The sequence below is a fragment of the Siphateles boraxobius genome, unplaced genomic scaffold (assembly GCF_051911475.1).
Source record: "Siphateles boraxobius isolate OS27281-9 unplaced genomic scaffold, OSU_SipBor_1 130, whole genome shotgun sequence".
Classification (NCBI taxonomy): Eukaryota; Metazoa; Chordata; class Actinopteri; order Cypriniformes; family Leuciscidae; genus Siphateles; species Siphateles boraxobius.
This window is the reverse complement of record NW_027508734.1, coordinates 38,996,660-39,023,455: the sequence shown is the minus strand read 5'-3', so window position 1 is coordinate 39,023,455 and position 26,796 is coordinate 38,996,660. Positions and strand designations below refer to the sequence as shown.

At 37.8% G+C, this 26,796-nt stretch overlaps 2 protein-coding genes across 3 annotated transcripts in view; both read right to left on the bottom strand.

Moving 5' to 3' along the window:
* Window positions 1-1,136: 1,136 nt before the first annotated feature.
* abtb2a (ankyrin repeat and BTB (POZ) domain containing 2a) lies at window positions 1,137-25,506 on the bottom strand. Of its 2 annotated transcripts, none has more exons than XM_077229365.1 (17): window positions 23,906-25,506; window positions 12,786-12,935; window positions 9,992-10,199; window positions 8,936-9,088; window positions 6,954-7,119; window positions 6,759-6,848; window positions 5,961-6,062; window positions 5,664-5,760; window positions 4,890-5,013; window positions 4,557-4,798; window positions 4,017-4,195; window positions 3,763-3,868; window positions 2,603-2,705; window positions 2,429-2,519; window positions 2,278-2,346; window positions 2,021-2,134; window positions 1,137-1,940 (listed from the first exon to the last, which is right to left on the bottom strand). In XM_077229365.1, exons 1-17 carry the CDS (start codon window positions 24,756-24,758, stop codon window positions 1,746-1,748), a joined length of 3,042 nt encoding a protein of 1,013 aa, XP_077085480.1. In that variant the 5' UTR covers window positions 24,759-25,506; the 3' UTR covers window positions 1,137-1,745. The 2 variants fall into 2 exon arrangements, with proteins under 2 accessions (XP_077085480.1, XP_077085481.1); XM_077229366.1 differs by having other exon boundaries at window positions 4,017-4,105.
* Window positions 25,453-26,796, bottom strand: part of b4galnt4b (beta-1,4-N-acetyl-galactosaminyl transferase 4b) — a 171,754-nt gene continuing 170,410 nt past the window's right edge. Inside the window, exon 21 of the mRNA XM_077229364.1 lies at window positions 25,453-26,126. Coding sequence (XP_077085479.1) covers window positions 26,012-26,126 — 115 coding nt within the window. The 3' untranslated portion in view covers window positions 25,453-26,011. The remainder of the gene's footprint in view (window positions 26,127-26,796) is intronic.

Here is a 26,796-nt window from a genome sequence, read left to right as displayed (position 1 = left end):
ATCATATAAATAAATGCTGGATGGCTTGTGCTGCTAAATGGCATGCAATTCATTTTAAAACATATTGTATTACGGGAAAATGCTGCTTTATGTTACTAAAAATAAAGCTGCATGTGATTATGCTATGTTAGCTATGTTATGAAATCTGAGAGCTGTCTTACTCCTTCAAAGGCTTCTATGTAATTTCATTCTGCCGACTACAGTGGCTCAACTTTTTGCAAAAAAAAATAAAATAACGACTTTATTCAACTATTCATTTTCTTCAGTGTGGGCCTGACGTTAGTTCACGTGCCTTACCAATGCCGCAAAATTAATGGCTTATCTTTCACACTTCCCCATCAATTGATCGTGAGCGTAATCTTCTCAGTTCTCACGCATGCGTCGTGGCGCTCTCGTGAACTCATGTCAGAGGCCCACACAGAAGAAAATTAATAGTTGAATAAAGTCATTATTTTAGTTTTTTTTTTTTTTTGTGTGTGAACAAAAAGTATTCTCGTCGCTTGATAAACTTAAGGTTGAGCCACTGTGGTCACTCGGACTATTTTAACAATGTTTTTACTAACTTTTCTGGGCCGGCTGAATGAAATTAAATAGAAGCCTATAAAGGAGTAAGACAGCTCTCAGATTTCATCAAAAATATCTTAATTTGTGTTCCGAAGATGAACGGAAGTCTTACGGTGTTGGAACAACATGAGGGTGAGTAATTAATGACAGAATTGTCATTTTTGGGTGAACTAACCCTTTAAGTGTGCCATATGCATCAGACGTTCAGCCAGCGGAGACTGAGACTAGCTAAAACAAAGCATAAGTAGCAACTTGGCTGTTGATTAACATTATCCAAGTAGTTTAAAGGGCACTTGACTTGAACATAGCCGCTCGGCCACAATTCTGCCGTTTTTTTTTTTTGCTCCTCAGCTCTTGGCCTCGTGGGCTACACTTCAAGATCTCAGCGGCGACAGATCATACAGGTATTGTTCACACTGTTTCATGAATACTGTGTAGGCTATTTAGGAAGGCTATCCCAAACTTCTGACACTCCTATTTGCATACTATAAGAATTTTCGGATGTGGCCCCTCCTAAAACTGCAAATCCTGCCTACTCCATAAGAAGAAGAAAAAAACAATCAGAGCCCAAATGTCTTTTTCACATTTATTAGTCTTTTCAAAATTACTTGTGCCATTCGGTTGCTGCATAAAAAATGTTATATCAAATAATTTATTTTTATTGATCCCAAGACATCTCCGTACCATTTCCATACTGCATATTAGAAATATATTTACACTTGTGATATGAGAATACTAAAGTATCTACAATACTACTATATACATGTTTGATAAATCTTCGTAGGCAGGTGTAGGACACTTTGACCACTGGAGGGCGGTAATACTGCAGTTTACATATAACATCCTCTCAGAAGCATGTAGCTTGTAAAAAAAAAAAGGTATGATCAATCAACTCCTCAAACCACATTTAAATTCATCATCCTCGACCAAAGCACAATATTAGGAAACAATTTCATACATTATTTTACCATTTAAGTCTTAAAAACTCAAATAAATAGCTCACACATCACATTAAAACACTGGCACTGGCAAAAAAAATAATTAATTAGGAATACAAAGGATACAAAGATGCCACCTGAAGGAAAAAACATCTTCTAAACAACGTGTTGGTATGGGACTTAAATCTGAGCTTTGTGAACCACACCTGTAATTTCAAATGTTTTCCCCTCATGCGCTCAAGCTCAACGTGGGCCACAGAGTGAGTGCAGCCTTGAAGCTAGTGTTGCCTGAAGCCCATCCAGTGCATCTGGATCCAGTGCAGTGCTGCAGTCAGAACCCAGCAGCAGCTCCTCAAACTGCTCACAGTCCAGAAGATCAACCATGTTCTGCAGGAAAAAGCCCTCACAGAACACCGCCAGCCCCACTGCCTCACTCGCCTGCTCAACAACACAAAAAGGACATCAGAAGACTGAACGCTGAAACAACGAATATGCTCAGGTAAGCTGTATGTACATACCTTGGAAGTCTGGTAGATGCTCACAGCGTTGTTTAGATTTATTCTCCCTGAGCAGAGGATTTCACAGTGTCTCTTCAAAACTGGAAGCTGGAATGAGTGTGCCACGGGCAGAAGCTGTACAGGATATGACATAATGAATCTCAGCTTAACTTGACATGTTTTATTCTCGTTTTTAATGCAAGTATTTACATATAATTACAGAAATGTATTTAAATAGTACTGTATTGTATATGTGCTGCATTACATGTTTTTCTTACCTCCAGCAAATCAGGCACAGACACGTCTAAACATTCTGTTCCTCCACAGTACAGATGTGCCATCATCATCTGAAAAAAAAAAAAACATTTAGAAGCCATTTTACATGTCATGTTTGTCTTGTGTATGTTTAGGCCAAGGTTTCTTAGTTACCTGGAACGTGCTGTATTTTATGTCAGTGACTTCAATGGCCATGTGGTCTGTTGTGCCATTGCTCCTGTAGAGGCCCAGCAAGTCTCTGAACCTTAAAGGAAATCACAGCATACCAATTACATAACTGATTATAAGGCATGTAACATTAGCATGTAACATCAGTTTGAGTAATACCTCTGTGAAGCAGACATGAGCAGAACTCTGTGGGCATAAAACGGCCTTCCCTCCACCACAAATATCACATCGGACATCTCAGCGTTATTCAGAAAATGACCATCTGCAAGGGTGACACAGTACTTATTAACATCATATGATATCATATTATTGATGCTGAGCTGCATACAGTGAGATGTTACTGGTACTTTTATTACAGCATGGAAGAGTCCAAAAAGTTTTGGGTCAGGGTTTTTTTTATTTTTTATTTTTTTTATAGAAATTAAACTTATTCAACAAGGATAGATTAAATGTATCAAAAGTGACAGTAACGTGACATTCATCAAATATGAATGATGATTTGATGATTATTATTCATCAAATAATCCTAAAAAAAAATGTATTATCTTTTCCACAAAAATATAAAGGAGCACAACTCTTTTCAACATTGACAATAATAATAAATCAGCATATTAGAATATTTTCTGAAGGATCATGTGACACTGAAGACTGGAGAAATTATGCTGAAAATACAGCTTCGCCATCACAGGAATAAATTACACAGTTATTGTAATAAAATACAGTTAACTTGTAATAATATTTAATAGTATTATAGTTTTTCCCCCATAATAGTGTATGATCAAATAAATGCAGCCTTGATAAGCATAAGAGACTTCTTTCAAAAAAAAAAAATAATAATACTAATAATAAATATATAAATATATATATATATATATATATATATATATATATATATGTGTGTGTGTGTGTGTGTGTGTGTGTGTGTGTGTGTGTGTGTGTGTGTGTGTGTGTGTGTGTGTGTGTGTGTGTGTGTGTGTGTGTGTGTGTGTGTGTAAAACTTTAGTTTAGTTCATTTCTCTCTATTAACTGGTTGCTTATTATCATGCATATTACTTGGATATTGGCTGTTTATTAGTACTTATAAAGCACACATTAATGCCTGATTCTGCATGACCCTATTCTACATCTCTTGATCGTACTACCCTAAAAACTACCTTACTAACTATTAATAAGCAGTATATAGCAATAGTCATAGTTAAAAAGTTAGTTAACAGTGAGAATTGGACCCTAATCTAAAGTGTGACCAAAAAAATCGTACTCACCCAAAACTTTTGAACGATAGTGTAGGTGTAAGTAAAGTGTGTGGTGATCTACATTACCCAGCTGAGCTGTAGGTGTGTTCTTCACTGCCAGAATAGATGGGATGGCTGTAGAGCAAACACAGTGGCTAAAGATGACTGCCAGCTGCTTACGGATGTCCTTACTCTGAATTGAATGAAAAGAACATAAGAACAAACATAAAAGAAAGTCTGATTCTAAAATACAATATTTCACTTGACTGATAATTCTTGAAATGTAGCATCACACTTTTAACATACACATGATGTTTTGATGATTGTTTTGTCAGGGTTACCTTGCTAGTTTTGATAATGGAGAAGAGGAGTGGAAGACCCTCTGAGAGCAGCTCCTCACAGTATTTTTCTTCCCCAATAGTGGTGAAGTCTTTAAGGAGAGAAAGCATGAGTTCAGTCCTGGACTGGAACTGGGCACTGCGCACGGACTCCAGCCACATATGCAGCTTCCACGGCACTCCTGAGAGAGAACAACAAGCTTGTTCAAACTCTTTAAACATTGCACATCTGTTTACTCATTCATAATGTGTTTATACACTACCGTTCGTTAGTTTGGGGTCTGTATGTCTTTATGTTTTTGAAAGACGTCTCTTATGCTCACCAAGACCGCATTTATTTGATCAATAATACAGTAAAAACAGTAATATTCTTAAAATTTGCTGAGACACCCTGGTGGGCCCCGGCCCTATGAGTGCCTAGAAAATTGCAGGTTAATCTAACCAATGGTTGCTGCATGCCAAAAATCTCTCACTGTTTATGCATCACTAATGCAATTTGTTGTCCATTTTCTTTGATTTATTGTAAATGAGTCAGATGTGTACCCAGTGCCCTGAGCTCCATGGTGACGTCCAGGTATCCGTGCTCGGCGCTGTGCAGGCTGGCTTCCTGCAGGGCTCTGATGCGGGCCTTACACAGCCGTGGAGAACAGACAGACTTTGCATTTGCTCCGTCCTCTATTCCCTGCTTCTCCTGCTCCTCTACTCCCTCTGCCAGGATCTCCTCCAGAGAAAGAACGTCCTCCTGCAGCCACTGAGGCTGACTCAACAGCTTCCTCAACACGTTCCTAGGGGGAAATACAATATTCAATAAGTAAGTTTATAATGAAATGGCACCACTGATCTTGAGTATTGTGTGTGTTTGTGAGGGGTCAGTACCTGTGTCCATGCGCTGCAGCATGACTGAAGCAGTTCATGCCCACATAGAGTGATGATGTCAGATGCACCCGCAGCATGGGGTCAGCGCCGCGGGACAACAGCAAACTCACCATCTCATAGTTCCCTGAAAACGTGCACACACACACAATTGAAACCGTTTCTAATTAAGCATGACAAGGTTAGTAAGATTTTAAAGTGTTTTTGAATAAAGACTCTAATACTGATTTATTTATTAAAAACAGAAAAAGCAGTAATATTGTGAAATATTATCACAATTGAAAATAACTTTTCTGTTTTAATATATTTAAAAATATAATTTATTCCTGTGATGACAGAACTGAATTTCCAGCAGTCTTACATGATCCTTCAGAGATCATTTTAATGTTCAGATTTACTGCTCAAGAAACATTTATTTTTGTTGTCAGTTGAATACAGTTGTGCTGCTAAATATTTTTGTAAAAACTGTGTAAAAAAATATTATATATATATATATATATATATATATATATATATATATATATATATATATATATATATGAAGTCCATTAGAACTGCAATTATTTGAAATAGAAATATTTTGTAATACTATAACTGTCTTTACCATCATCATTTCTGAATACAATTATTAATTTCCTTCAAAAACTGATTATAAGCTTTTGAATAGTGGTAGTATTATTTACACTACAAATAGCTTCTGCTATAGTTTTCCTTTTTGGGAGTACATTCAAACATAAGAAAACATGATAAGGATGGCTTTGCGCTGTTTTTCCGCACCTGCGGCAGATGCCAGCTGGAGGGGTGTTTCTGCTGAGCTGTGGTGGCTATTTCTCAGGGCTGTGCCCTCCACATCGGCTCCCACATCTAACAAGAGCTGGAAGGGCAAACAAAGTTCATTTAACATGATAGTCCTCCAATTTTAACATATAATATTTTATAGTATACTATAGATCTGAAGATAAAACATGCCTTCTTTTGGAAGTCATTTTTAAAATGAACATTCATAACATACACTATTATTAAATTACTATATACAGTAACAGGATTGCACATGTAACTAGAGTGCATGTTCACCTGTACTACAGATATGTGTCCATGCAGCACTGCAAAGGTGAGGGCCACCCAACTGCGGCTCTCAGGATGGACAGAGGGATGTTTTGGTGAACAGTTGGGCACCTTAAAAGAAGAACAAAATGAGAGAGAGAGAGAGAGAGAGAGAGAGAGAGAGAGAGAGAGAGAGAGAGAGAGAGAGAGAGAGAGAAAAAGTATTTATTGGTAAACAACCAAAATTCTACTGCATATGTGTGAGTTCCCAGAGTGTTACATTACTGCGAACCATCCATTTATTCAAGAATGTTAACCTGAAATGAGCCCACCTGTAAGATATAGATCAAGGGTGTTCAATCTTGCTTGCTCCTGAAGGGCCAATATCTTACAGAGTTTAGCTTCAATCCTAATTAAACTAGGTAATCAGAGCCTTCAGGATTAATAGACACTTCTAGGCAAGTGTGTTGGGGAAGGACATTGGCCTTCTAGGAGCAGGAATGGATGGCCCGTTATAGATCATAGATCATATACATTAACAATACAAAAATTCGTACGAATGAGTAAAAGGTGGCTAATTCATACGCCCTCACTCGTACGAATTTGTATCATTTGTCTAAACCCCAGTGATGGGTAGGTTTAGGGTTGGGGTCAGGGGTAGAAAAAGTAGTACAATTTTTTTTTTTTTTTACCAAAAATCGTACAAATTCTTACAAGTGAGGTCATATGGATTTGTACGCATTAGCCACCTCGTAAAATTCGTATGAATTGCCGTGAGATCGGGTTGGGTACATGGGTGAAAAAGATTTAATGCGACAGTGTCATTACCGCTATGTCCAAGTTTGTCCCAGCATCAATGAGCATGTGCACCAGCGCCTCATCCCCTGCTGAACAGGCGTACATCAGTGGAGTCATGCCCTACATACCCACACAGAAAGAGTTAAACATAAAAAACGTCAAGTATACGGCTTTCCAACCTTAAAAAAAAAAAAAAATTCAGAAGTTTAATCTTTATGGCTTCACCTGGTCATCCATTGTGTTCACCCCGTCTGGGCCCAGAAGCTTGATAGCCTGGCCAATCAGATCAGTGCGGCCAGAGTTGAGCATGCGAAAGCCAAGATCCAGATTAAACTTGTCTGTGGCAGCCTTTGAATCTAGACGTTTAAAGGAGGTGAAACAGCACTCTGGCCTGAAAAAAAGGAGAGAGTGAATTTGGAGCTAATTACATTAAAAGAGTGTGAGTACATTTCTTATTTTATTTTACAGATAGAGAGCCAAAGTACAAAGTTAACTGGGTAAAGACAGATAAGTGAACATGTTTGTTGTGGTATGTGTATACAGGTCCTTCTCAAAAAATTAGCATATTGTTATAAAGTTCATTATTTTCCATAATGTAATGATAAAAATTAAACTTTCATATATTTTAGATTCATTGCACACCAACTGAAATATTTCAGGTCTTTTATTGTTTTGATACGGATGATTTTGGCATACAGCTCATGAAAACCCAAAATTCCTATCTCAAAAAATTAGCATATCATGAAAAGGGTCTCTAAACGAGCTATTAACCTAATCATCTGAACCAACTAATTAACTCTACACACCTGCAAAAGATTCCTGAGGCTTTTAAAAACTCCCAGCCTGTTTCATTACTCAAAACCGCAATCATGGGTAAGACTGCCGACCTGACTGCTGTCCAGAAGGCCATCATTGACACCCTCAATCAAGAGGGTAAGACACAGAAAGAAATTTCTGAACAAATAGGCTGTTCCCAGAGTGCTGTATCAAGGCACCTCAGTGGGAAGTCTGTGGGAAGGAAAAAGTGTGGCAAAAAACGCTGCACAACGAGAAGAGGTGAACGGACCCTGAGGAACATTGTGGAGAAGGACCGATTCCAGACCTTGGGGGACCTGCGGAAGCAGTGGACTGAGTCTGGAGTAGAAACATCCAGAGCCACCGTGCACAGGCGTGTGCAGGAAATGGGCTACAGGTGCCGCATTCCCCATGGCAAGCCACTTTTGAACCAGAAACAGTGGCAGAAGCGCCTGACCTGGGCTACAGAGAAACAGCACTGGACTGTTGCTCACTGGTCCAAAGTACTTTTTTCGGATGAAAGCAAATTTTGCATGTCTCTCGGAAATCAAGGTGCCAGAGTCTAGAGGAAGACTGGGGACAAGGAAATGCGAAAATGCCTGAAGTCCAGTGCTGCTTCTCTGTAGCCCAGGTCAGGCGCTTCTGCCGCTGTTTCTGGTTCAAAAGTGGCTTGACCTGGGGAATGCGGCACCTGTAGCCCATTTCCGGCACACGCCTGTGCACGGTGGCTCTGGATGTTTCTACTCCAGACTCAGTCCACTGCTTCTGCAGGTTCCCCAAGGTCTGGAATCGGTCCTTCTCCACAATCTTCCTCAGGGTCCGGTCACCTCTTCTCGTTGTGCAGCGTTTTTTGCCACACTTTTTCCTTCCCACAGACTTCCCACTGAGGTGCCTTGATACAGCACTCTGGGAACAGCCTATTTGTTCAGAAATTTCTTTCTGTGTCTTACCCTCTTGCTTGAGGGTGTCAATGATGGCCTTCTGGACAGCAGTCAGGTCGGCAGTCTTACCCATGATTACGGTTTTGAGTAATGAAACAGGCTGGGAGTTTTTAAAAGCCTCAGGAATCTTTTGCAGGTGTTTAGAGTTAATTAGTTGGTTCAGATGATTAGGTTAATAGCTCGTTTAGAGACCCTTTTCATGATATGCTAATTTTTTGAGATAGGAATTTTGGGTTTTCATGAGCTGTATGCCAAAATCATCAGTATTAAAACAATAAAAGACCTGAAATATTTCAGTTGGTGTGCAATGAATCTAAAATATATGAAAGTTGAATTTTTATCATTACATTATGGAAAATAATGAACTTTATCACAATATGCTAATTTTTTGAGAAGGACCTGTATATTAAACCCTTCACTTTAATTTTGCCAGCACTATGCTGTTACAGTTAAGCAACAGGAACATCTTACTTGAGTTGTCGAGGTTCACAGTCCAGTCCAGGGAGAAGCTGTCGGGCAGTCTGTCTCACATCATCACTGTCCACTAACAGGCTCCGTCGATGCTCCGCATGGACCATAGCGACTCGCATCCACTCCATCAGAGGAGGAAGAAGAGGAAATGGCCTGAGAGAGACATGGCATTACTCAGTTATTTACTAACATCTCTCACATCACCCCTCTGTCTTTCTCCTTGCCAAAATGCACACACACACAAACACGCTTGAACCCAGCAAATTTTAGGGGAGATCAACAGTGGCACAAAACTGGATCAGAGAGAAAAGAGGACAGTGTAATTACAAAGGCTGCTGATTTGGCTCGCCACAGCCTCTTTCAATCCTGTCATTTATTACCACAAACAAACCTTAATCAAAATTTGAATAACAACATCTGCCATCTTCAGCAGACACAGTCTCGCTGCAATTCAAATCAGTGTGATATTACAGAACAAATCCTCTATGGCTTCCTTGATTCCTTCTAATATCTGTGCCAGGAGTGCTGTGATTCTGAAGCATACTCACAACCATAACTGTCCACCTGCTAAACACATTAGTATTCATTATCTGATGTGAATGCAGAGCAAGGTTTCCACACTGAGTGAAGCCACTCATCTTACTAGAACAGACCTGAAGGTGAAATTCTAAGTATAATAATCTATAGGGAAAAAAGCTAATTTCAAAGAAAATGTAAAAACTGATAGAAAAACAGAAGAGGAATGGACAAATTAGTCTACAAGAAATGCACTTAAAATAGTCAAGGACGACTAATTCATTATGCTTGCATAGAAATCTAATATACACTACCTTTCAAAGGTTTGGGGTCAATACGTTTTTTTATGTTTTTGAAAGAAATGCTCAAGGCTGCATCAAACATACAGTAAAACTAGTAATAATGTGAAATATTAATATATATATATTACATTTTTATTTAAAATGTAATCCTGTGATGGCAAAGTAATGGTACCACTGTCTCTTGACTTTGGCTCTTTGCCTTAAACAGGTAAAATCGGTTTTGGCTCATTGATCTCACCTCTCTTTACTGAGGGCTATTCTGGGTGGCTCAAGGTTGGGGTTCTCCAGTGACTCCATTTGTGGACTGCGTAGGTAGTAATAGAGTGTGTGAAGAGCGTCTGGAGACCAGGAGATGGGCTGCAGGCAGAAAGGACGTCCTGGACTGAGACTGGGACTCGCTGAAACCAAACGCTGCATATGGTGCATTGCACGGGAGACCAAATCACCTGCAGGACACACACATACATTTGAACTTCAAGCACAAATTCTGTGAAAAGTTTCATATTTTCAAATAGTATCTTAGCATGCAGAAAAAATAAATGCCTTTCAAATGGACCCTGCAATAAATTCCTAAAGATCTGAAAGCAGACTTGCACTAAAATCACAATGCACTGCTGATGTAGAAAAGCCATCTGTGTTTCCAGTTCAACCCTATAAACTGAAGACAGTGGCTGTGCAGCCAAGTGCAAATATGTCTTCTTTTTTAAAAAGTGCTGACAACACACAACACAAAGCATATTTCAATATAGCAAAATATATCTTCAGACCCATCTGTTTTATGTCCAAATGTGGAAATGGAAGCGGATTCGAATAAACTCAAACGTCTAGGAGCTTTACTCTATATTACTCGAAGGGACATTAAATCTGCTCTTTTTGCCTCCCAATGCAGAAATCCAGACTCAGGCTGCTTCCCAAAGGAGGAAAAGATATGATGAGGACAGACACACTCTTTAAAATCTGTATTGACCATTAGACAGACCAGCTTACAGTAAAGTCAGGGGACACTGTCATCCATATGTGGAAAGCATCTGTTAGGAAAGAGATGAGACTGAGAGAACACAGCAACAGCGGGGATGCATTATTTTATCCTTGACTGGAAATACTGCTTTTGTACTTAACTATAGGTGGCTAATCTTTAAACAACAGCTAATATGTAAAAGAAATAGGCATAATGATCAAGAGGGTTCTAAAACAATCTAAGCAATCAATCTCATATGGTCTTACATGGACCTTAATGAACCCTAGTTGTTAAACAAAGGGCACTTTACGATTGCTTGAGTGTCTGCAATCATAAAGCATAAAGAAGGTGCTTTTTACTCCTTTGACCCAAACAGAAGGTGCTCTTGTACCAGCAAAACAACTGCAGGAGTGTTTGCTGGTCCCCTAAGGGAGAGCGTGTTTCCCTCTCTGGTGAATGCAGCCCCCCTCATCCTGAACTGCGGTCTGCAACGTAAACAAACTGCCCACAGTTCAGGCGCTCAAACCCCCCTAGGCAGGCCTGCAATGTCGAGTTGTCAGAAGAGCGGCACTTAAAATGTACAGATGTCTCTCTCTGTCTTACAGACATGCAAAAACAATCGTGCAAAAATAGCATTACACTGGACAGTAATAGACTGAGATGAAAAATGGACAACGACAGTGTTTCTACATTAAAGTTTTAACAAGTGCCTTTTCGGTGACCTAATTCTTAAAGAGAACTGCAGTCTTTAACTAGGCTGAGAAAAGCCATTTCTTAGTTCACCCAAAAATGATTTTTTTGTCATCATTTTTCTACCCTCACCATCTTCTGAACACAAATGAAGATATTTGTAATGTTATTCAATCCATTTTGTCCATCCATTGAAAGTCCACGCAACCAAAACTTAGTATAGTAAAAGCAACCAAAACTAAAAACATATCGTAAAAGTCATCCATTTGAATCAAGTGGTTTAATCCAAGTCTTCTGAAGAGACACAATCGCTTTATATGATGAAAATATATAATTAAGGCTTGAACCACTCAATTTATATGGATTTCATTTACAGTGTTTTTATTCACTTTTTGAAGCAAGTTTTGTTTGCTTAGGCTTTCAGAAATCTTTTATATTTCATTAAACATATCAATAGTTGTGTTTCAAAGATGAATGAAAGTCTTATATATAAATGATGACCGAACTTTTATTTTTGAGGGAGAATTACCCTATTTGAATTATTAAGAAAAAAAAATCTAGAAAGATTTATATTATTGCTTATCATTTCATCATGATAAAAGTGTATTTAAACAAAGTGGGAAAAGTGTAGTGCAATATACAAATGAATTATTTCATGAACCAGTTCTTTTTTAGGGAATCAACAAACATACAGTGAAACGTATGTAGTTTGATTACCAAACCAATGACTGTTATAAGCCAGTGCTGAAAGTAAAGCTTGAGCAAACAAAAGAACAAATCCTCATTTTTTTCTAACGTAGTACAGCACAATATAATGTCTGTATTTACAAATATTATGGAACAATAATTAATAATAGTATTGGAATATAGGCATATGGTGAACATTTTAAGCAGCACTACTAATGTTGAGTAAAGCTAAGAAAACAGTTGCAAACACTACAGTAGTATTGAATATACACTCCATTTGCAACAAGGAAAAACAAAATGTGAGGTTCTAAATGTCATCGGTAGAGGCTGACAGATTTGAGATGAACAAAATGTTGGTTCTTAGTGAACCTAAAACATACTGTAGAGGCAAATTGTTTAGTAAAATACAAAAATGAATGGCTATTAACTGGTTATATTTAGTGAATCAAAATCATTTAAAATTAATTATTAGTCTTTAAAAGTTCAAAAAAAAAAAAACATTACTCTAACTGAGTTACCAGATTAGGTTTAGGATCAGATTCAGAACCACAAATGTTAAATTTCTAATGACTTTTTTATACCTAGTAATATGACAACAACTTAGCATTTATTTATTTATTTTTAAACTAATAATACACAGTACACTGTCACAGTCCTTCAAAAGTACTGAATATGAACTGAAGGGGTTGTAACTTACTGAGTTCAGAGAGGCTGCCCACACAGGTGGCCAGCAGGGCCTGCTCCAGCGTCCTGAGCTCCAGCTGTGCGTAGGCATTCTCTCTGCTCTCCACCGCTGACTCTGGACCCTTAGCATACGAACTGAAATGGGCAGGCAGAGACAGCTCACCTACACATAAAAAGATTCAATGAGATTAAATCATCAGAACTCGCAACAGCATCGAGCAATTCATCAGTATTTGATTCATTTATGGTATTTGTCTTGAAACATGAACTCATGCGTCAGTCTTGTACAACTCTCAATTATGGGATGGATGGGGAGACAGACTGCCTAGGGAAAGACAATCGTTTTCATATACAGTATGTGTCTCTGACAGAGATAAGAAGAGGAAGTGTGGTAAGTCATCATTTCCTCTGCTCGGAACATAGCTCTTTCTCCTTTCTTTAGTCGTTTCTTCCTAGATAAATTATTAATGCTGTGTCTCATTGCTAACTGTCTCTAAGTGTCCATTCTATTCCTGTAGATTTCTTTTGCTGATTAATTATTAATTATAATTTACAATAATTGGTGGCATGATATGTTTCAGCCACCTTCTAAAGCCTGGTGCACACTGTACGAGTTTGACCACAATTTGGCCACATGAGACTAATTTTGAGAATCCTAAAATATAGGCACAAATCTCTAGTCTTTGATCAATACTTTGATTGACTTTGGTTCGGCCGACAGCAGATTAATGACGATTATGATCAGATTTGACCTCTAATGAAATATTGCCAGTGGCAGAAGTTTTGAGGCACTGTTCTGCAGTGTGGCTTCTCCTACTACGACCATAATATCAAAAACCATAAGGAGCACACAACCTGATGCCGGTATAAGTGCGACAACAACAAACCACCATTGGCTCCACGCACATCGTCTCCACTTTTTTCTGAGATCCTACAGTGTGACATTGCTTACAGCTGCGATCATGTTTGTACAGTCTGACAAGAAACAATCGTAAAGTTGATACTTGTGGCTCCCAACAGAAGGGTGATCAATTTCTTCTCGCCACAGCATAAGTATAGTTTATAAAGATTATCAATCCCTACAGAGTTATGTAAAAAAAAAATATTGCATCCAGAGTTGATACATTTCCAATATTTCAGAAACAAAGTGCTAGTTGATAGTCAGTAAAATTAATGAGCAGATCATATGTTTGGCAGCTGATTTATCAAACCCAAATACAGGATATGTGCTTGCTTGGCTTTTGATTTGATTTGAAATCCATGCCTTACCCCTGGATCTCTCTTTCACAGGGTATCAGAAGGGGATCAAATGAGGGATTTGTATGTGGATTTGGTTTCTTCTTCAAGCTAAACGATAGACCATGAGGTACAGTATACACATTCATCTATGCCACGATGACTCAAAATATCTCTCCAGATGTTGACTACCTGATCTATTTGGGCATTTTTTTTAATAGCTATTTGGTTGAACAAACTCATTGTATAGCCACCTTGTGCATTGAGTGAACCATGGCCTCGCTCGACCACTACCAATGTTTTGTTTATGCAACAGCAGCAGATTCTCAGCTTAGTATGCTACCACTGCCTACTAAACACAAAACAGTGATCTTCAGAGCAGAGCATAGCAGTTTTTTGTCCGAATGATGTTCAAATAAATACTGTAAATTTCATGAACAGAATATGTGTATGTATGCATTTAATAATTTTCCATATCCATTATTAAATACCATCAAGTGTACAAATTAAAAACAGAATGGTTTGGATGGGTCACAGTGGCATATATGTTATTTCCAAATAACTATTATGCTGCACAACTCTTTCAACATTGATAATGCTAAACGTTTCTTGAGCACCAAATCAGGATATGATCGTTTTGAAGGTTCATATGACACAGGCTCACACAGCTTTACCATAACATAAATAAACATTATAATATATATTTGAAAAGAAAACAGTTATTATGATTGATATGATATGATATTATATGATATATGATATGATATATGATGCAGTTTGGAAAGTAAACTCCTCCAAACGTATTGTTGGATTCTTTACCTTTTGGCCCAATTTGCTTGTTTTTAAATGCAATGTATTATGTACTCTCATACAGGACTGACTGTTTGTTCACCGACTAGCAGATGTGGAAATATGAAATAAGTTTTTGCACATACTGTATGTAGTGTAATGTAATGAGCCTAGTCAGAATATAATTCTGTCTATAACCACATACACATGCCCCCTGAACTGAGGCAGTCTGGTATAGTTAAGGGTATTTTACACATGCTACAAATCATAGTTATTAGTTAATACAGTGCAGCTGAAAATACAGAAATATGCCTTTATAGAGACCCCAAATCTAAAGCAGGTCTGCATGTGTAGGAGCTGCGTAGCTTTTGGCCTGGCCTCTACTGCCAAATGGGTTTGTATATGGGTATGGGTGAGCCACAGGGTGTGTGATGCAGCTGGTCAGGCTGTGGACCCACAGACCCAAACCCCTCTATCCAGAACACACCCATTCCCTTTCCCACAGCTAGCCGTGTCTATACTGGCAGCCTTGAGGCTATGACATGCGTCATAGGCAGCCGCACGCTCCCACAGACACATATACGCACACAGACACTCTCATCTGCTACCATCATTGTGGACTGAGGAAGAGGGGAATGCGTGTGCACTGCCATTATGTGGAGAGAAATTGAGCTCACACACACCACTGATGGGAGACTGAGAAATCCATACGAGTGTGATAGGCCTGACCAGGAGTTACACTGCCAATGAAAGAGAGAAGGAGAGAGAGAAGCCGGTAAGAGACACGGTTAGGGGTTATGTGGCAGCAAATACACTTAAAATGAGATGAGCAGCAACATTTAATGAAGTGATTCCAATCTTGACCTCTACTAATGTGTTCATTTGTATACTGTAGAAATCCATCATAAAACCAGAAAGATTTCAGCCAAATAATATGGTATCTTCTATTAAAACTCTATCAGGCACATCTAATATTTTTAGTTTTATGACTAATATTATAGTTTTATGACTGAAAATGCATTATGTTGTGAAACAAAAAGCTTGTTGTCAGGGTGCCAGACTGTTAAGGGCTTCCACTGGAAAAAAACAGATGTGTATGACAAAAACACTCAGGTCTGAGTAACAGAGAACTGTTTTGATCTTGGTTTTCAATTTTTTTAAATCTAAGAGATTTAAAAAAAAGAGCACAAAATGATATAAACCCAATAAATCAACAATTACAGTGTTTTATATAATATCCAATTACCAATAAATTACCAAATTTAAAATGTATACCATTTGCAGTATTTTGTCTAAATCAAATAAAAATCAAATCAAAAGGTAAAATTTTTCAATTAAGGTTCAATTGGTAAACATTAGTTAACATAAACTACCGATGGAAATACTTCTAAAGAATGTAATACCCCTAGTTCACGTTCATTTCAACATTTACCAATACATTATTGAAATCAAAAGTTGTATCTATTAATATTATTTAAGACACAAGCTAACATGAACTAACAATAAACATTTGTATTATTATTCATTAATGTTATCAAAGGTTAATAAATACTGTAAGTGCTACCAAATCAATAGTTCATCATAACATAATTTATGGCAATTCATTTTGAGTTTGCTTGAGCGTTTCTTTGTGTAATATGATGAAATATTTAAATAAAAACAGTTGGAAATGAGCATGCATTAAATCCAATCCAAAAATAAATCCAATATTGACTGATACAAATAAATTAAATAAATCTCTAACATCATCCATAGTTACTTGAAAGTACAATTTGCTTTACTCCATTGCTCTGAGTGTGTTAAAATGACAATAAACCTGGCTTTGATAACACTCAGACTGTTCTATATTAAAAATTAAAATCCATTGGTTTAAGAACTCAGAAGTGATTGTCACCAGAGAACAAATCCCTTAAGAAAGTGCTGAAAGAAACCTTTCAATTGCAAACCCAAGTGAAACCACACTAATTTGCTTAAATACGAGTGATCAACTTATTTTCCTTGCCTGATTTTGCCCAGGTAATATGGTGTGAACACAGTGGTCCAGTCACACGCTACCACAACACCACCATTCTACACAGGGCACAATGGCACAAGTGTGCTGAAGAGCCAGTCAATCGGCCCTTTTGTAACTAGGTGGTGTGCTGGAAGTGCCTGTAGATTGAGGACATGGAGCGTTGACTCCTATCTCTAAGTGGTAAAAGGGGAGGTGCCCTGTTAGTTGTGTGTGACTGCGCACACGGACCATTTCTGCCAAAATTTCCCCTCTCCAGAGAGCAGACCATAATAATAACAACTTCCTGCATCCAGCTCCTTATTTAAGACACAGCCCCCACTCAATGGAAGAGCTTTGGGTTTACAATTCCAGTCAACAGGGAAATACTGTACAAGGTCAAAAGATTTACTTCTTAAACTTGGCCTACTTGTATATCGTGTTTTACTTCTAAAATCACCTAATAAAAGAGTTTGAAAGTAATAAATCCAATATATTTTCAGCATCATGAAACTTTTATTGTAATATTTCATCTAATGTTTATTTCAATTTTAAATGTAAGACATATCCAATAAAAAGAGAATAAAATGTGCAATATAATTGAAACGGTGGGCTGCTCATAAAGAAGATGGCTTTTCTACTGTGTCAACTGTAACATAAGTGCAACAAAACCTTCTAGGAGAACCTCCTGGAGTTTAATAGTCTTCATAATGATAAACATTATGCAGATCGTGGAAAAGGGGCTACTACTCCAGGTGTTCACATACTCAAATGCAATAGGGATAACATGCATCTCACGGGCAATGAAAAAACATCACCTATTCAAGTCAGCTTCGAAGAATATAAGGGTGATTCTATAATTAGGGACACTTCTGACTACTTGAAACATTTTACTATTTTACAGATGCAATTATTATGAAACATTTAAAAAATAATACCTAATTGAAAATATAACATTTGTGAAACAGACATTTCCAGATTCAACACATTTAGTAAATGCTAGATTCTGGTGGTATGATTCTCGCTTGGGGTGCGAGAGGTCCTGGGTTCTAATCCTAGACAAGCCGCCAATTTCTGTTACATTCTCTTAGCGTAGGGATTTGCTCAGTGGATGCAATACACTTATTGTGTACATACATACAATTGTGTAAAACAATTTTTTTTTAGTAAAATTTGCATTTTATTCTTTAGAATTAATGGATCAGAAAAGGGGACAGAAAAGCTCCACTAACTGAAGTATCACCCATTTATGAATGAGGTCTCTGCGATGGACAGACAGGTCACTGATCACAACCTCTCAGTTTAGCCCCATGACACCACTTGCAACCTCAAGCCATAACTAAAACAGAATGACAGCCTGGCCAGTTTCAGAGCGGCCCATTTGAGAGTTGCAATCTAAAGCCAAGAATTGACTCTGAAGCCTCATTCTTGAGAAAGATGGAAAAAGCAGAACAACAGTAACTACTATACAGGATCTCCATCTGCCCGCTTCTCTCACCCATAAACCCCTGAGCCAGTTTCCATGGAGGCAGTAATTTCAATTGCAAAGTATTTTTGTAGCAGTTTTTCAAACCGTCATGGCTCTAGAGTGGATTTCCTGATCTGGGGTTGAACGGAGGACAAAATCTCTTTCTGATGATAGCTTAATTACTTACAGACTATTCAGTGAGCCTTTGCAGACTAAAGGGGTTATCACTGAGTAGGATTTAATGTAATTTAGCTTGTCAGACTGCAATATTAATCAAAGTTGGAGGGTTTGGTAAGTATGGGATAAATTGAGGAGAGATAGCATTACAACATTAATCATCCAGAGCTAATCCATAAAACATGATGGGTGTCAAGACTGAAGTCTAACAGATACTGCTAAATAATTGTAAGTGCTGTGATGACAAACACTTGATTAACTTGCACTCTGTGGTGAATAAACTGCATATATCACTCAAGGAACACCATGTGGACACTTAATTATCCTCTATTAACCCTTTGAAATGACTTTTCAACAAGGTGTTGATTACATCACATTTAATTAAGTTTTACAAAAGATCCTCAACAAAGATTATTATTTTCACACAAGCTAACAGAAATGATAATATTCAAACAGCAATCCCCGAAACAGAGGCTGACATTTATTTGACACCTACTTAAATGGTCAAAGTCGGAACAAAGAGGTGTAGAGTAACTCAAGATGGACTGTTTTCATAAAATGACTGATTAGTGAGTTTTTATGGGCTGTCAGGATGTATGAAGAACATATGGTGTTCCCCAGTGTGTACTCACTCAGTGCATTTTCTGTGCTTTGTGAAAAGCTCCAAGGTACGTTCTTTGAACATTAACAATGTGTAAAACCCCTAGTTTTTACATTTGGATTAATGAGGTGGTACAGGGAATATTTTATTTCAATTACAAGCTCTTTATCTTTGTTGTAACAAAACAATGAAGCTGCCCCATAAAATGTTTTATGTTGCATCATAAAATGCTACACTCCTGCAGTACATGCACATGCATTAAGCTCTCATTTGAAGTAAATTAAACCCCAATTGTTTCATCTCTTAATTCACATCAATATAAAGGTGCATGTTGTACACTTGATGAACATAGCCTACCTGCTTATTGTTTTTTTCTTTGAACAGATGAAAACGTTATCTAAATGATTTTCGTTCACACGCATAGCACTGAAACGACTAAAAATGTCACTTTGTAAAGAAAAACGACGCTTCGAGCACATACGCATTCAAACGCCGTGCCTATAGACTACACACGTAATACGCTGCATGTGCATGCAGTCACCGTTTTCACAGATTCACATTTCTGAAGTACGGAGATGATAACGGTATCGCTTTCAAACCCCGTTTTCAAAAACTTGCACTGAAACTTACTTCAAAGTGGCCACAAAAAGCAGGGTGGCATGGGGGACATAAACATTTTTTTTTTTGAGCAACCTGAAAGATTTAATGAGGTGGCGATTACATATGAATTTGCATTCATAGGAAATGTGATTCATAGGAAAACTTACACATTTTAGAAAAAGCATAAGCATGAAGGGAAGGTCCATCCCTAACTCCAAAAGCTAACCATCAATGAGGTGTAAGCAGATCATATGAGATTATACTGTATGAATTCATATGAATTAACCATCAATTTGGCAAAATCTAAAATAGTTTCAATGTTGATTTTGAGAAATGTCTCATTTTTTTTGTCCATACAAATGGAAGTCAATCAAAATGGCTTAGTTATCAACATTATTTAAAGAAACGAAACAACAACAACAACAAAAAAACGTATTGTTATGTCATATAGGTTTGGAAAACCATGAGTAAATTATAACAGCATACATGTTTGGGTGAACTTTTACTTTTACATCTGTACAGAAATTTGTTTGAATATTGCTGATTCTAAAGTCACTGCAGTGCAACTTCCATTACTGGCCACCCTGAATTTAGACTAAGTAACACCTCTTTAGAACAGATGCTAATGGGTCCAGGCAGGCATGCTGGGGAGTTGAGGAAGGTCAACTCGCACACAGAGCAGCTGTCATTGAATGCTCTAGAAAGGCACCTTCTCCTCTCCTTATAGAAAGCATTTGTCCACTCTAGGTGCTCTAGGGCTCAAGTGAGACCCTCAGAACGATGTTTATAATGGCACTTATTGACTACAAGTGTAAACAGAGAGCACAGACCTCATGTGAAATACTACCTTCTCTGTATCAGCTTCAGTCCATCTACCGCACAGAAAAAGGTGAGACCTCTCTTTTATAAAAGTTTTACTTCTAAATAATCCCAGCGGTCATGTCTGACTTTTGATAAAGTCTTAGCAAAGTAGAGCTTGTAATCTTACTTAAGAACTCAGCATCTTAAACACACTCTCTAAATGACCATGGCTGGGAAATGCTCTAATTTCTGCGGTTTGTAGTCAAGCTCAAAGAAACTGGGCTGTATGAGCGGAAAGTTTTATAAGGATAATTAACCAATGATGATTACAAGGCTCCACACACATACCAAAACTCAACACCCCATTCAGTGGGACTGCTCTCACGGTGTGGAGAGCCAATCTGATGTGAACTGTGTCTCACCTGCATCCCCTCATTTGACCATCTCTTTTATGTCCTGTCTGTCATTAACTCCAAGTGGGGACCTCAATTAAATCAGACTATTTATTCAAGGGCTTAATCGCTTTCCTTTTAGAAGACTAACATCTTGTTTCCGGTTGACATCTTGCATGGCTGAGTCATAATGGCCATTATTAGCTTGTTTATTGTAAAGGCTTTTCTGTGACTGCAGTTGACCTCCACCTAAAATTATGGGGATAAAATTATCAAATAGATAAAGGGCTATTTGAGTAAACTAGTTTTAATACTACCGAAGTTGTTCATAGAAGCAATAATTAATTATACAATTGTTGGCCATTTATGCAATATTCTCTGCTGTGCTCTCTCATTCTGAAGAGATGCTTTTTTGCTTTTTTTTTTTTTTTAATAATCACCCCCTGCCAGCCACTGGTGGGTTGTATATATTTTCAGCTGGGATTGTCCCTATGGCCTGCCACAACACTGTTGTATTTTTTTTTTAAAACCAACAAACCATTCTGCTACGCTGACCTAATAATATATTGAAAAAACAAACAATTTATGAGAACTCAAATTCTGTATTAAATGGAAACCTGGCAACCTACAACATTAATGCATCATAATTCAGTCTTCTGAAGCCATCTGGTCAAGGCACTTTGTGTGGACAAATGCATAGAGGCCAAAGAACAAGACCACAGTAGCTTTCACAACAGAAAATGGGCATTTTTTCTGTCATTTAAGCTGTGCGGCACTAAACAGTTCCAGATGTGGCTCTGCTCAGCATGTGAGATAAGAGTGTTTGACATGAAAGCCCATGGCAGCCTTCTCTCATTCGATAAGTCTCTACCAAGTAAAAAAATAACTAGGCCTATTTGTGGTTTTCAAACATTTGATATCCAGGATGAACAAAATTCAAAATTGACCAACAGTGAGTGTACATGTATGCAAAGAATATTTTATCATTATATTTCTGTGTTGAGTGTGCTTTAGATTGGAGTTTCTAAGCCTCAGTTTCATGCAGGTCTGCTGTATTTCAGTATAAGTGAGCAAAACAAGTTTACCAGCCATTGGTGATTGAGCACGAGTGCACTCACTGTCACATCAATCACGCTGAGTGTGTACCTGTGAATCAGATTAATACATTTCTAAACCTATGTCTCCATAGGGGGTGTTTGAACTACACCTAGGGTGCAAAGTAAAAAACACTCATGGAAAGATGTTAATAGATACCACATTCAGAAGCACAAAATGAAGTAGGTGTTGATATATTATACCTAATAGTATGTAGTTTGTGTGCTGCTGTTAGCCTAATGGCACCTTGATTGTTTCTATTTTATTCCCACAGGATAGATATCAATAAACTCTTACTTTTATTACCGAAAGCCATGAACATGAAACCATCATTTCCTCTCTTGTCTTAAAAAGGCTGCCCTGTCACAGAGATGATCAACAGACTGATTTAAACCAGAGGGAGAGTGTGTGATGGCTTTCCATTCTTTTCACTTTGGCCTCTCTCACTTGTTTCTGCTTATTTTCCAGAGCTACATGGCTTAGAGGAGAACAATGGCCTTTTTGTTCATTTCTGAAAATGTGTTTGACCAGTGGGATGTAAAGCCACAGCCAAACCCTATTTATAATGTAGACGCTACCATTTTACCAGCAAGTTGTGGTAAACTGAGAGTGAAATCCACACAGGTAGCATATCAAGTCTGAAACATTAAAAGTTTGTCCATGATTTAATCAGTATTGTCTACAGTAGTATTACAAGGAAATGATGTATTCACGGGATTAATAAGTCATCGCTAGTGCCAAAAGAGGGCAAATCTAATTTTCTTGTATTCACATTTCACACCAAAGGCACCGCATCACTGGGCCTTGAGTTGTCATGCATAATGATCAGACTTGTGGTGAGACTGGCTTTTCTGACATTTATTTACACATAATGATGCAGAGCTGTGCACATCCCTCTTTGAGACAAGATGAAAGTGGAAAAGATAATTAGTATTTTCACTGAGACCAAGATCAAGATGCCTTTCAAAGACTCTACTAAAATAAGACCTAATAAAATAAGACATTTGTCAAAGATGAAAATCAAATAACACATACAAACAAAATAATAACAAATAATTTTGCTGTATTTTACAAAATAGAGCTTGTTACGTTACAAAATGTAATTATGTTGCAGAGCCACTTGTTACAAATAGGGGTTTGCTATTACAGATACAGTTGTGCTCAAAGGTTTACACACCCCTTGCAGAATCTGCAAAATGTTAATTACTTTAACAAAATAAGAGGGATCATACAAAATGCATGTTATTTTTATTTAGTACTGTCTGGAATAAGATATTTAACATAAAAAAGTTTACATATAGTCCACAAGACAGAAAGAAGTAGCTGAATTTATACAAATGACCCTATTCAAAAGATTACATACCCTTGATTCTTAATAATGTGTTGTTACCTGGATGATTCACGACTGGGACCAAGAAAAACAGAAAAACAAAACAAAACAAAAAAACAGTCATGGATCATCCAGATAATGACACACAATATTAAGAATCAAAAGTATGTAATCTTTTGAATGGGGTCATTTTATTTTATAAATTCAGCTATTTTTTTGTCTTGTGGACTATATGTAAACATCTTTTATGTAAAATATCTTATATGTAAACTTTTGAGCATGACTGTATATGGTAAAACCTTAGGTTATACCATACACTATAACAATTTTATTAAGTTTAGCATAAATTAAAAGTGCTCTAAAAGTTAATTGTAACAAATTAAACACACTAACATTTCTATGAATTTTGAAGGCACTCTTGTTTTGTATTGTTCAAATTGCAAACTGAGGACTACAATGGTTGGCAAGTGTGTAAATTCACATTCTGGTGGTAGTTAGTCCTTAGCAACTTTTATTAAGAACTCAAAATTCACGCTTGTAGTATGATGACTATAAACAACAGTAATTTGTGACAACCATGTATATCCATAACCACCTTTGAAAATTCCGACTGCGAAGAGTTAACTACTTTAATATTTGATTAATTAGTCTTACCATTGGCGTTCTTCCCGCAGATGAGATGTTCATAGTTTTGCAAGAGACCAAATATATCCGCGTCATTGCTGACTGCAGCCTCGAGCGCATCAGCCGTCACTGGTGAGATGTTGGTTCCGCTCTGCGCCACCGCCAGCACACGAAGCCCAATTTCCTCCACTAGATTTTCAATGCACGCGGTCAAACAGATGGCCGCGTACTCATGAATGCGCACTGAAATGCGAGTGTCCACCATCCAGCGGAAAAAGCGTCCAACAGACAAACTCAGCGTGCAGCGGGAGGACTTGCTCTTGCGCAGAACCTCTCCAGCGCTCATGCTGTACAACGAGATGGCTCTGACCGCGGCCGAGACGCAGCTTTCCGCCAGCGCCCAGCTCATGATTAGTCTCATCGCGCTCTGCACCTCGAACCGCGTGCACCTGCAGTGCACAACACTCAGCCGCTGCGCTTCTCTGGAGATACGCAATAAGGCTCTGCGCATAAGCACTGACAGACTCCTTACGCTCTCTGGAGTGAAAGACAGTCCCTCTCGAGCAACTTTACGCAGGACCACATCGATCTCTTCATCTGTCCAAGGGAACTCCTCTAATTCTGGTAACCTCGGACATTTGGAGAAGATGTCTTCTGGGTCTTCAGGAAGCACCGTGTTCACTGTGTCCCAGCTGTTGTTCCTGCTGTTTATGGATCCCGTGTTGCTCCACCAGTTTCCCCGCTGTGGAGAACTGATGAGCGCCTGGGAGTTGGACTTGGAGGAGGACAGGCTGAGGGATCTGTAAGAGTCACCGGCTCCATATCCAGAGTCCAGAGTCAAATCCTCCAAAGTCTTCATAGTAGTATTGCTCAATGCTGCCATATCTTTCTATTAAGTGAATTATTCCACGTTTTTCAATTTATAGTGCTTAACAGGAGGTGGACTCCTTCCCTTGTTAGTAAACATGCAGCGCAAAGGCACGATTCTTGTCTTAAGTTAACGCACGTCCATCGCCAAGCTCGGCTCTTGGTTTAAAGGTCTGCACTCATGGGAAATCCAGTGCCACATGAACCCAGCTGTACAGACAAACTTTTAACAGCGAAAAGTTTCGTCCAATCAGCGGACAGCTTTCTCTCAGCCAATCAAACCAATGCAGCGCTCGCGGAGTGCGGAGTAAAGTGAGGAGATGTTGGTTCTAACGTTAACGTTCTAACTGGGACACAAATGTTCGGTCATTACTAAAGATTCAGTTTTGGCCTTTGGATAGTTTTTTATAATATTTTTTATTCTATCTAAACACAATCTACCACAAATATATATGATTGGATTTGTTTTTCTTATATAAAATGTATATGCCATTAGGCTACTTGTATTGGGGAACAAATTGAACCAGTAAGGAATGAATCTGATTAGTATCGAGTTAATGGGCAATAAATAGCAGCTCTCTTAATCAAATTAAGTATGGGCCAGAAATGTCGGCTACTATTAGAAAGGTTCCTGCTGCATCTGTTAGATGCACGTGTGTGCCCTCGAGTGGTGGTTAGTATGACTATGCTGAAATAATATCTGAACAAGACTCATTTTAATGATCTTTATTTATTCTTTAAAATAAGAAAATTTTAACAGGGGAAAAAAAGTATACTTAAATCCTCTACAAACAATTTCACAGAAATTATCCCTTCATCAAAACTTGTCTGGATTACTGTATAGGTCTAGCTCTTTTATATTTTGACACCCTCTATAATAAGCACTTTGAATAAACCTCCACTATTTTAAACTACTCAGTAATTTTGAAATAAAGAGACAAACTGCAGAATATTGGACAACCCCTTCTCCTCACATTTCTTTTCAATTCTAAGATTGGCAAAGAAGTGTTTAAAAATGTCTCATGTGCAAGTGCCTTCAATTATCCACTGTTAGCTCCTGGTGTCCTCATAGATTATTGTTTTACCCATCAATTAAAAGTTTGGCAAAGCCCTTAAGTAAAATATTGTTTATCAAAGTCCAATGCTCACGTCAAATACAGTGTGGTAGGCCCATGTTCTAATGTAAGAGAGTCATCTGGGGCAGAAATTACAACCACCACACACACAGTCAGCCAGCCAGAAACAACAGCAGGGTCCTCTGCTCTTCTCTTATCCTTGAGATGCTCTTTTGATAGGAATGTTCCACATGCCCCGCTTGGAGTGGAAATAATGATAAAAGTTCCTCAGTCGCAGTCTTTCTACCTCTAGTCCGTTCTGCAGAACCCTGAGAGAAGAGTGCAGATGTGATGGAGGAAGAGAGGATAAAAACAGTAATTACACCAACACTGGAACTTAGAATTTTCCAATGTCCTTGTTACATATTGTTACTGTAGGAATAATTAAATTATTATGCAGAATTACTTGCAAATAAAATAACCCTATATAGTTAATCAATATTCATCAGTACTTAAATGTATAACTACATCATAACAAGGACACTTAAAATGAAGTGTAACCAAATTATTTTTTTGATTGATTGATTAGATATTAAATTTCACATTCTTAATTAAGCCACACCTGTCTGTCACATGACAGATCACATTCTAAGAAACCTTTTGACAAAATTGAGTGTTTACTGAGTTTTGGTCCCAGGGCAATACTTTTATATCCATGTATTTATTCTGCAATGTACAAACACAGAGATGCAGTTTCTATGTTCAAAAAGGTTAAAAAATATCCCATAATGGTTAAATCTGTATGGACCCGAGTTAAGATGAACTAACAATGAACAGTTGTATTTTTTATTAACTAACATTGACAAAGATTTAAAAATACTGTAACGAATGTATTGATCATTGTTAATTAATGTTAGTTAATGCATTAACTAATGTTAAGTAATGAGACCTTGTTGTACAGTGTTACTTACCAAAGCAAATTGGCATTCCCAATAGAAA

What these genes read in the sequence shown, in the direction of transcription:
- abtb2a (XM_077229365.1), bottom strand. Translation starts at nt 24,758, where the DNA reads ATGGCAGCATTGAGCAATACTACTATGAAGACTTTGGAGGATTTGACT. An exon ending in CACACCTACAGCTCAGCTGG is followed by an intron (nt 2,706 to 3,762) that starts GTAATGTAGATC and finishes TCACCCTTGCAG; the next exon opens with ATGGTCATTTTCTGAATAAC. An exon ending in TAAAATACAGCACGTTCCAG is followed by an intron (nt 2,347 to 2,428) that starts GTAACTAAGAAA and finishes TTTTTTTTTCAG; the next exon opens with ATGATGATGGCACATCTGTA.